The following is an 11,671-nucleotide window of genomic DNA, read 5'->3' on the forward strand; positions in this document are numbered from 1 at the left end:
TAACTAAAACTAATGAAAAAACTAAAACTAGAATTCAAAAAACAATATTGATACCGAAATAAAATAAAACAAAAATTCTTTTTAAAAAAAGAAAACTAACTGAAACTACATTTTATGTTTACAAAAATAACTAAACTAATTATAGCATACATATACATTTGTGATCATATTTTAACAATTAATATCTTTATTTCTAATAGAGTTTTTTTTGTTGTAAAAGAACAGGAATATTGTGTTTTTACAGTTACAGTGATTTCACGTCATTTTACGTTTGACATGTAAAATCAGAGTTTAAATTATTTTTAAAATACAGAAAAAAAAACTAAAATAAAAAGTAAAATTCTGTTATATTAGTATTTTTTTTTTACAGTGTGAAGTAGGTTTCACGGTAACTGAAATCACACTAAAATAGTCGGCTTATTATTATTTTTTTATTTTTACTGGTTACTTTTAACGTTCAGTTCAGATTTTCCCAGTTCTCCTTTGTTGAAATAGAGCGGGTCAGTTGCCAAAAGCATTTCACACGTCAGTTTGGTGCTTATCTGCTTCCCGGTGTGCTTGCAGAACCAGACGCAACAGCACCAGCAGACAACAGGCCAGACTCAGACGCAGAACCAGCAACAAACGGCAGCCCAGCAGGCCCCATCTCAGCAGAACTCAACCCAAACCAACGGCACCTCCGGAGCCGCGGGAGCCAACGCCGGCGGAGGTTTACAGCATGGACAGGACCAAGGGCCCCCCAATAAAAAAACCCGCATCGGACCCTCTGGTACCGCTTCAGGCACCGGGGTGCTCCAGTCAGAGTACCAGGTTAGTCCACGATGTTGACGTGTATTATTGCTGTAAAGGAAGCTCCTGAATTTGGAAACGATAAGGCAGTGCACAAGCTGCTCTCCAACTTCAAGTTTTTGCCAACATAAATAAATCAATGAATAAATAAATGGTATTTTAATAAATATATATTATTATAAATTCTGTTTGGTCCAAAAAGAACTTACATAATTGGAGCATTTCCATATATATATATATATATATATATATATATATATATATATATATATATATATATATATATTTTTTTTTTTTTTTTTTTTTTACTTCATCTAGTAACATTACAAGTCATGTCAGGACAAGATCACACATGTCCTCAGGGTAACTCACGAGACCATAGTTTGGCAAGCCAAGGAAACTCATGTTATTTACTTTTTCTTTGGCTTTTCCTCATTTTTTTTTATGCAAAAGAAGGACTTGCCTCAACAAGAAATGTTTAAAAATCAACACGAGAAGGAGCAAAAACAAACAACAGACTTTACACTGAGTTTGCAGAGCAAACATTTATTTAAACTAACTAAAAGCAAACCGTCGACTTCTTTAACACAGCTTGACACGTTCTTGTTGAAAATGGAAATGTACTCATTTGCATTGTTCGTATTACTTAGGAAGACAGACAATACGTACCTTGAAATTGAAAACTCTTAAACGTTCCAACAAAAATTGTCGGTATAAATGTGAGCCTGAATGACTGATTTTCTATGTGGCTTGCGATTGATTGAGTGAGCCTCACCCAAAGTCAGCTGGGATAGGCTCCAGCTTACTCCACTACAGAAAATGGCTAGATGGATGGATTTTATTAATTAGCTACATTCTAATGGATTGCAACCTGTGTATATTTTCATGGCGGAGAAATGTGATTTGAATTCATCTTTTTGTCAAGACAAGGCTGCATCTTTCAACCCTCTTCTGAGAACAGATTTTGACAGGAAAAAAAAAAAAAAAAACTGTGTCTCAATCTTCAATTGATTTTCATGGCCAACATCCTTTGGATTACTGAATTTTATTTTATGGCCCCATCCGGTTAGCTGGCAAGCTTGCCAGACATTTTGTTGGAACTAGAACAGAAAAAGTTGCATAAGATGTGGTCTTCAGTCATGAACTTGTTATTGTGATCAAAACAATCATCCCGGCAGCAGCAGGCAGCCATATTGGCCCAAGAGACCTCTCCAGTTCTGACACTGGAGTTGATGCAGACATGTCAAACTTATCTGACTCAAACGTTTTCCCAATTTCTTTGGGAGGGTCTGACAATTACCCTACTAAGCCTTAGTGTAGGGGTGTTAAAAAAAAAAAAAAAAAATCGATTCGGCGATATATCGCGATACTACATCGCGCGATTCTCGAATCGATTCAATAAAGAAAAAATCGATTTTTTATTTATTTTTTTATTTTTTTTATTTTTTTTATTTATTTTATTTTTTTTAAGAGCTCAGAATTGTTCATTCGGTAGTCTTACCGATTCAACGTCTTATCATCATTGCCTTTTTTTTTTTGTGTGTGTGTGTGTGTGTGTGAATCGATTTTTAAACTTCCATTTTTAATGGAAAAATATTCAACAAAACGTCTGACTTCGGGTTAGGATTCACACCTTGAGCATGGAAGAATGTTATATGAACGGAACATTAAGCCTTAATATTTTATTTTAATGCTGTTCAAACATGAAACAGATTACAACCTCTATAAGACTGAAATTTCAGATAAATAAATAATACATTTTCATATAAATCTTACACTCTACAAGCTTACTGATTAGTATTTTCTAAATTTGAATGAAAACAAATCGCAACAATCGACTTATAAATTCGTATCGGGATTAATCGGTATCGAATCGAATCGTGACCTGTGAATCGTGATACGAATATATATATATATATGTATATATTTATTTATTTTTATTTTTTTAATTGGTCTTAATAATTTGAAATGCCTAAGCATTTCTTGTTTTGTACAAAAACAAAAACAAAAATAAAAAAAAAATTAAAAAATTAAAAATTGTAATTTTTTACCCATAATCGGGCATCCCTACATACATGTACAGCTTGTGTAGAACACATGCTAGCTGTCAGCTACCAGCAGATGTTATTATTGATTGACATAGCCAACAGCGTGCCACTGTGGAACATAGCTGGCACTGTCGTCGTCCTACTTTTCATCGATTCCATCCCCGTAGGGCACTCTGCTTCCATCCTGACGTAATAAGACACAGGGTTGCAAATGTGTGGCATAAATACTGATTCAGTTCGGATTACAAGTTGGCTCCTGTTTAGCGGCTAAATTTCATAGAAACATTACATAGACTGCTGTGATAAAGTGCCGCAAACAATGAACTTTTTCTCTGTACTGTTTGATAATTCAATTCAATGGAACATGTGCTGTTTTCCTTTTCACACTGATCCCCATCAGCACTCCACCTCCCGCCTCGGTTATCAAAGCAACATCCAAGGCCCCAATCAGCCGCAGAGCACCATGGGATACACGTCGTCATCCCAACAGAGCTCCCAGTATTCCCACCAGACCCATCGTTACTGAGTCCGGGTCACTCCTGGACCAGCAGCAGAGTGGTTGACCTCCTCCTCGACCTCTAACCTCTACAGATGTCACCATCGGACGCAACCAGGCGGTGGCCCCTTCGTCACGGCATTACATCATTCCGGCGTTTTGACGTCTAGTCACATGAAGGCAAATCCATAGGAACAACAACAACAACAACAACAAAAAGCAAATACTGCCTCTCTGGGCTGGTGACACATTTTGGTGTAATATATATGTGAAGGCGACACACATACTCCAAACATATGGCACTTATGAACACAACGTTCTTTATGAGGACGGATTGCAGCTCCTATTATTGACCTTATATCGCACCTTTTTCTATTTGATTTGTTGGTTTTCAAGCTTGATGTCAGTGTAAATATTACATATGGAGGCGGAGAAGACGCAGGCCCTTTAGTATCATTTAAATCCTTGGATAATCAAACTAGCTTAGTCTGTCCTTTTAAGTAAAAAAAAAAAAAAAAAAAAAGGAAGAAGAAGAAATTAAACAAGCGGAAAGTACGACGGCGTTTTAGGGCCAAGTACAAATATATATATATATTTTTTAGAGGGCGGGGTCAATATGATGAGAAAAAAAAATTACATTTGGGTTAGGGTTAGTTTATAAGTTGCAAATTTGCCACTTTTTTTTTCTCGCCACGCGGCTGTTTATGTCGGCAGAAAGGAAACGCATATGTCATGCTACACAAGTCACAATTTGCAAAATGTCTACGGAGGAAGCACTCCTTAAAATGTACTTTTCGGTCGGGTTTTCAAACAAGGATTAATTAAGAGATTAACAATATCATAGTTGCCAGTTTAGAAAGTGGCAAATTTGCCACTTTTCTCTCGTCATATTAAAAAGTGGCAAATTTGCCACTTATAAACTAACCCTAACCGAAATGCCATTTTTTTTCTCGTCATATTGACCCCGCCCCCTAAAAAAATACAATAAAATATTTGTACGTGGCCCTAATACGCCGTCATACTTTCCGTTTGTATAATGTCTTCTTCTTTTTTTTTATAAACTTTATAAACTCTTTATAAACTGGCGAATTTGCCAGTTTTTAAAGTGGCAGATTTGCCACTTTTTTTCTCGTCATATTGCCCCCGCCCCCTAAAAAAGAAATATTTGTACGTAGCCCTAATATGCCGTCGTCCGGAAAGAAATGCAGGGATTGGACTCGCAATTTAACTTAATCTTCTTGTACAGTTTCCTGTATTCAAGTCAGTCTTTTTATGTACATTCTGATCCACTCCTTTCAGTAACCGCTTGGCCACAAACTGGAGGAGTTTGGGAGTGTGTTCTTGTTTTTGGGGCTGCCAGTGGACACTTTTGCATCCCGCCATGAACTGGAACGTGCGCATAAACATACAAGGCAGCTAATGGTAAGCGCCTCCCCCTCCAACCCCACCTTGTGTGCTTCATAAGACTGTTACTGACTGATGTCAAATTGTTTTGAATTGTTATTATTGCTGTGTGCGTGAATGGGTTGGCGGGTGGGAGTTTTATGCATGTTTTACCTTTGACTCGCTAGAAAATGCACTGACTGTCGAAGCAAATCTGCAAAAGAGCTGTAACAAATGCTTGGGGGGCCAAGCAACCCTCCCCTGCCCCTCGGGCCAAGCACGCCGCACAGGTTTGGCCAGGACTGGATCACGTTTAAAAAGAAAAATGGGTGTGTTCTTTAACGCAACTGAATGAGTGACAGACAATTTTTTTATATATTATTATTTTTTTTTTTGTAGTCTGCTAACTATTCATCAGATAAAATAAAGTTATTTTGTATACAACCCCAGAATAAAATGTAAAATAATACTCAACGTTCATTATTCCAGGTGACGTAATCGAAAACAGCTTTGCTTGGTGCTGGTCTCGACGTCGGCATTGCAAATGGAATCTGATTGGCTGGTTGAAATCACATGGTTCTAGTGCGTTACAGACAGCTGAGCCAGGCGGCCATTTCAAGTTGAAGCTCCTCACCGTGTTACATTCAGCACATAAAAAATAACTGGCAGAAATGGGACATTCCACAATGCTTGTTGAAAATAGTTTCTTTACTCCCTAAAGATATATTTTTTTTAAATATACGCTTAAAGCTTAATTTTAATCTAAAGTACTCCTCGTTGCGTTAAAGAGGGCACCCAATTCATTGACGTAATACCATTTTGAGGGGACAAGGAGCAGTAGACGAAACTCAAGTAATAAAAATGAGAAAACACTGACACCATGTGGCTAAAAAGAGAATTGAAATTTGCTACCACATTCAAAGGTGCATAACGTGTGAAACCAACGTTTTAACCCCAGTTAAAACTCCAGATTAATAGGTGCATCCTAAAATCTGTGTAAAAAAAAAAATGTATTGATTTTGTACCGGATCTTTATCTGCAAACATTGGATCTTTTCAATTGCACTTTTATAGAGCTTGGTTGTTTTAATATTCGAGAGGATTGAAACCAAAAGACCTTTAAAGGCTTTCCTCCATCTTGGGTCAACATGAGTATTGGTAGCAGAGATAAGACACTCCTCCAATGAGAACGTACAGTTATGTCAAACAACTCCTATGCAAATCTTATTGCCAGACTCAAGCTTTTCGTTTCGCCGAGGTTTCGTTTTCACGGATGGCGCGTGCGTGTGTATTTTCATCACTGTGTGAGTCCTACACTTGTACAAAACAGTACAGACGCGTCTGTTCTTTTTTTTTTTTTTTTTGAAATGCACTCTAAATGAAATATTGTAAAGAATATATATATATATGAATCGTATACAATCATATTTATTATGTTCATCTCTGAATAGTAGACTTTTTTTTTTTTTGTAAACTTTCCTCTGCCTTAATACAGTAGCTATAGAAAGGGACCTGTCAGATTAGCCACATTTGTTACTACAGTTGTTACTGAATGTGTTAACACCACCTCAGTATACAGTAGAATCGAGATCTAACACATTGAATTCCACAGTGTATTTTTTTTATTATTATTATTTACAGCGGAGGTGCCTTTTGTTAGTCGCCCATCTTGTTTTTTTTTTTTTTTATGTCCTTTTTGTATTCTCTTGCATCCTTCCATGCATTTCCCCCTTTCCCTCTTGTTATAATGTAGCAGTTTGCTATTTTTTTTTAAATTGCAAATTGTATTATAGCTGGGTCGTATTTAGAAAAGACTGCATTGAGCTATTAATGCAAACTGTCGTCTTTTTGATGCCCCCTGGTATTTCTCACATATTTAGTGATAAAAGTGTTTTTTTTTCCAAATGTCTTGCTTTTCGACACTAAACAATGTACTGTAGATATGGACACATACGCACGAGTATGCGCTTGTATGAAAATCTCCCTTTTCCTCCTTTTTTTTGATAGTATTTGCATGTGCCTGTCCTTTTTTTTTATTTTTTTTTTTTTCCAATGGAAATTATGAGAAGTTGTTGTCGTCCGCGGTGTACAGACAGACAGACAGACAGACGGACGCTCATGTACATGTGTTCTATGGCCGTTGGACATTTAAAGGCGATGTTTGGCCAGTCTCCCACTTTTTCCTATCGTGCATGCTAAGATGTAAACACTCAAGTGAATTGAGTCAGCAGAATTTTTTTGCAGGCTGGAGTGTCTATCCACCCTTCGACGTTCTCCCACACAGGTTTTAAATATTCATATGCTCTACTATGTATCGTCTTTCTAATAGCAATTATATATAAAGCAGCAATAGCTCACCACAGGAGAACAGAATACTTCATAGAAGAACACGTTTGAGCTGCTTTTTTTTGTGAATTTGTCCAAACTCCACTGTACAAATGACTGTTAAATGAGAAAGAAAGTCATGTATATTTATTTTATATCCTCTATCGTGATTAAAAAAAAATAATAATAATCTTGACTTGAGTTGCTTGCATTTCACAGCAACCATAACTAAAATGTGACCTATCTGTGCATAGGTCCACAAGTACGTTTATGTTTTATTATTCCGACAATGGCTTGATAACGTATGAATAATTCAACGTTCTGTATCGATTGAATGGAGGTTAACTGCTCCTGATGGTGTGCCCACCTTAGCCACCTGGGGGCAGTATAAGACAAACTGCAGTTTGTTTTTAAATCCATCGCTGAATTATGTTATAGCGGCACACACATAGATGCTGTTTAGTGTTAGCGTTAAGCTAGCAGACAAAGCTAAGCTATGTGATTGTTTTAAGGTGTAATTCTGTTTGTTGTATATTTACTTATATGCATACACTTAGAAAAACAGTTGGGTCAAAAAGGACCCGACCCAAAGTTTAAACAGATACTTCACTTATTTAGCCCTTTAAAGTAATAAAAAGTTAATATTTTGTCTATAATAAATTTGATACTTTCATTATTTTTCACGTACAATTAGTACCTTTAAAAACACATTTTGCAACTTGCTGTCGACTGAAAATGACATCACAAGGGCTCAGGTAACCAATTACAGCTCCACCTGTTTTCTCGGTTTGGTCATGTGACCTTCACAAGCTGAGCTATGATTGGTTACCTGAGACATTGTGATGTCATTTTCAGTTGACAGTAACTTGCAAAATGTGTTTTTAAAGGTACTAATTATACATTAAAAAAAAAATGAAAATATCAAATTTATTATAGGCAAAATATTCATGTTTGACTGCTAAAAATGGCTAAATAAGTAAAGTATCCCTTTAATCAAATTATGTTTATTTTTTGACACTTAGACCTCCTGCATGGATGACAGTAAATCAGTTTCTTCATCTGCCATGTTAAGAACAGCGCCTTTCACATTCCAATTCTAAAGGGAATGAACCGTTTCGATTGGCGGCGGATAAATTTGGCCACGTCCATGCCCACAGCAGCGCAAACCTGCGTGCGTCTGTGAAAATACCAAAACCCAGTCTAGCCCACCTCCATGCAGATGAGCACAAGGTTGGAGCCTGATGTTACACAACAAGATTCATCGGAGTAAACGTCTTCCTGGGATGATGAACACTGAAAAGTATGTCACTCTCAGGACATGTTGTTGGATGAGTCAAACGAACGCCACATTGTCTCGATGAGCCTGCCGGTTTGACAAAGCCAACCGAGCGCAGGCAAGTTGGGACTTGGCATCAGCTTCAGGGGTTCTAGCACAGTAGTCACTCAGCCCGGAATTGTACTGCGCCCACTTTGAAGGAAGGAAATTTATGACTTGGAGAGAGCAGCTATTGAGGAACAAATTAACAACAACCCCACAGTTAACCTTACCGTAACTAGCATGAGTGGTGCGCCGTGTCTCTCTGACAACATGCACTAGTACCATCAATAATGACTCCTGTGAATATGTGGAGCAACAGCCTCCTGTTTAAGTTACTTGTTCAAGATGAAATGCAGTTTTACCATATTTCTGTTTGCTCGCCTCGGTTTTTTATTTTTATTTTTTATACATTTCTATGGAAAGTTTCCAACTTTGACTATACCTGGACTTTTGTAACACTATGCCTGACAAATAATTGGTGTGGGAAGAATTTACAAGGACTATTGTTCATTGTAGAGCAGGGAAAAATACTGTCCTAGAATAAAGTGCATCACAAGGGCTCGGGTAACCAATTACAGCTCACCTGTTTTCTCGGTTTGGTCATGTGACCTTCACAAGCTGAGCTGTGATTGGTTACCTGAGACCTTGTGATGTCATTTTCAGTTGACAGAAAGTTGCAAAATGTGTTTTTTAAAGGTACTAATTATACATGAAAAATAATGAAAATATCAAATTTATTATACACAAAATATTAATGTTTGACTGCTAAAAATGGCTAAATAAGTAAAGCATCCCTTTAATGTTGGAACATACAAAACCACAGCAGTCCAGAAAAAAATGTGAGGGGAATCCCCTTCAAAAGTCATCAGTGGTTATCTGGTGGGAGCAGTAAACGTCTGTTTAAAAGTTCATAAAGTTCCCAAATAACGAAAGGCTTTCATAACCTTTGCACGCTTTGGAGAGAAAAACGCCTCCTTACTGTTTTCCTCTTCAGTTGTGGTCGGCATGAGCGATCGAACGTTATCAAGTGCTTCGGTTGTGATGGGAAAGGGCTGGGCTCATCCACCCAGTCAGTTTGACCTTAAGCCTGGGATGGCTGTCTGGAGTGATGCCATCACACCACTCCATCCCGAGTAAGCTTCCAGCCATTTATTCACTAACTGCGCTCCACAAGCCTTGATGTTCCAGCTGCCTCATAAACTCGCTACTCTAAAAGATACTTTGTTTATGCTGTCATCTGCTCGACGCCAATTTAGAGCCTTGGTACAGTGTTGCTGCACTTTTACGTTAACAGAAAATTTGTTTTGAGGACTGAATACACTTTTAAAGGAGAAGTCAACCCCCATTTTCTTTTGACAATAATATAGTATGTTCTATGCAGCCCCACTAATCAAAATATGGTATTCTGTTTTTTGTTTAGTTTTTTTCAAGAAAAAAAAAATGGTATTCTGTTTAATAGGAATGCACGATAATATCGATGGCCGATAATTATCGGCAATTATCGACCAATTTGATTTCAAACAGATAAACCAGATAGAGAAATCCGCCGATAATTATCGGCAATTATCGACCAATTTGATTTCATACAGATAAACCAGATAAAGAAATTTGCCCAAAAAATATCGACCAATTTGATTTCATACAGATAAACCAGATAGTCAAGAAATTTGCCGAAAATTATCGGCAATTATCGACCAATTTGATTTCAAACAGATAAACCAGATAATAGAGAAATCCACTGATAATTATCGCCGATTATCGACCAATTGAATTTCATACAGATAAACCAGATAATAAAGAAATTTGCCGAAAATTATGGGTACCCATGTTGTATATGTAGCAAAATAACACAATATTCTGTTTGCTTCAAAAAATGAGTTAAAATGCTCAAAATCCACTGGCATTGGGGGTTGTTTTTTTGATAACGTGAGGCAATAAAAGAGTTAATGAAACTCTGTTTTGCTTGTTAACGCTTCATAACTCCCACTCCAAGTGGTCAGTGGAGAGGCAGAAGAGTTTGTTTAAAAAGGACGAATAATGACCGAATACCCTCTGCAGAGCTCCATCTTAAACCGCTGACCCACGACAAGCTGCTCTCAGACCGTGAGAAATGGGCCTCTTTCCATGCCAAGAACGCGGGTGGCCGGCTGTGTTTCTCCAAAAAGTGTGACCAGTTGTGCCACCAACGAGCAACAGCAGGTTTTTTAAAGATTTTTCTCAAGCTGCTTGTTGTTTTGCGCACTTTGTCCTCATTTTAGGGAGACTAAACTCACTTTCATTCTTTTTTTTTTTTATCTGTGTTACATGCATCTTGTCTGTATATGTGGTCGGATGGGGGACTGAGAATGGAGGATTTGCCATGAAATGTAGCATTCAGCTTTCAGCATTCACACACAATTTCTCCAGAAATTGCACTTAGTCTAGTTGTGGGAATGCTGTGATTTTTATTCTCCATGCTTTTTTGCCGCGTAACAACGCCCACATAATACTTCCAATTTACATTGTTCAAATTTCAACTAGCTTCACGCCTCCCGGGGTATATATCGTCTGATTCCACATTATTTACAGTATTTGCACATTTAATATCAACTTTTCCCCATTCATTTTCAATGGGACAGACATTGAACTTAGTTTCTAAGTATCACTTTCCACGCCCACTTCTATACATATAACTTAGCATCATTAGCAGGTGTCTGATACTGTTCGGTGGCACAGTTGGTAAAGTGCATTGTCCAGTAACCAGGAGGTTATAATTTCATAATTTATCTCTCAATTTTCTTCATAAGCATTCCACATTCAGTCAAATCTTAGCATTCAACTTTCAGCATTCACACGCAATTTCTCCAGAAATTGCACTTAGTCTCGTTAGCTATTGGGTTCTCAATACATTTGACTATAACACGAACACACTATTACTTTCGTCAAAATGATCAAGATTTTTAAAATATATTTGGCTATTTTGACAGAAAAGGTTTCTGACCCCTGCCATGGCCCAATGACGAAAATGACCAGCCGTTCCCCACTAGGCAGTTTTGCTGGCAAGACCAGATTAAGACTGATATAACTTTGTACCAAGAACAGGAAGTCTGACACTTACTAAGGAAATGACTTGAGAAAACTACACTTCAGTCTGATGCTCCAGCGGTTGGACAAAGTTTTGTGTGAAAAAATATTTCTGTACATTCAATAAAAGGTTACATAGTAGTGGATAGGGGTGTGAATTGCCTAGTACCTGACGATTCGATTCGTATCACGATTCACAGGTCACGATTCGATTCGATACCGATTAATCCCGATACGAATTTATAAGTCG

The 11,671-nt window shown here is 37.4% G+C and overlaps 1 protein-coding gene across 1 annotated transcript in view; it reads left to right on the forward strand.

Moving 5' to 3' along the window:
• The window catches only part of cdk19 (cyclin dependent kinase 19), a 34,832-nt gene extending 30,905 nt beyond the window's left edge, over positions 1–3,927 (forward strand). Inside the window, exons 12-13 of the mRNA XM_077510617.1 lie at positions 565–810; positions 3,238–3,927. Of these exons, the coding sequence (XP_077366743.1) occupies positions 565–810; positions 3,238–3,363 (372 nt within the window). The 3' untranslated portion in view covers positions 3,364–3,927. The remainder of the gene's footprint in view (positions 1–564; positions 811–3,237) is intronic.
• The last annotated feature ends 7,744 nt before the right edge of the window (positions 3,928–11,671 follow it).

Source organism: Festucalex cinctus, chromosome 21 (genome assembly GCF_051991245.1).
Source record: "Festucalex cinctus isolate MCC-2025b chromosome 21, RoL_Fcin_1.0, whole genome shotgun sequence".
Classification (NCBI taxonomy): Eukaryota; Metazoa; Chordata; class Actinopteri; order Syngnathiformes; family Syngnathidae; genus Festucalex; species Festucalex cinctus.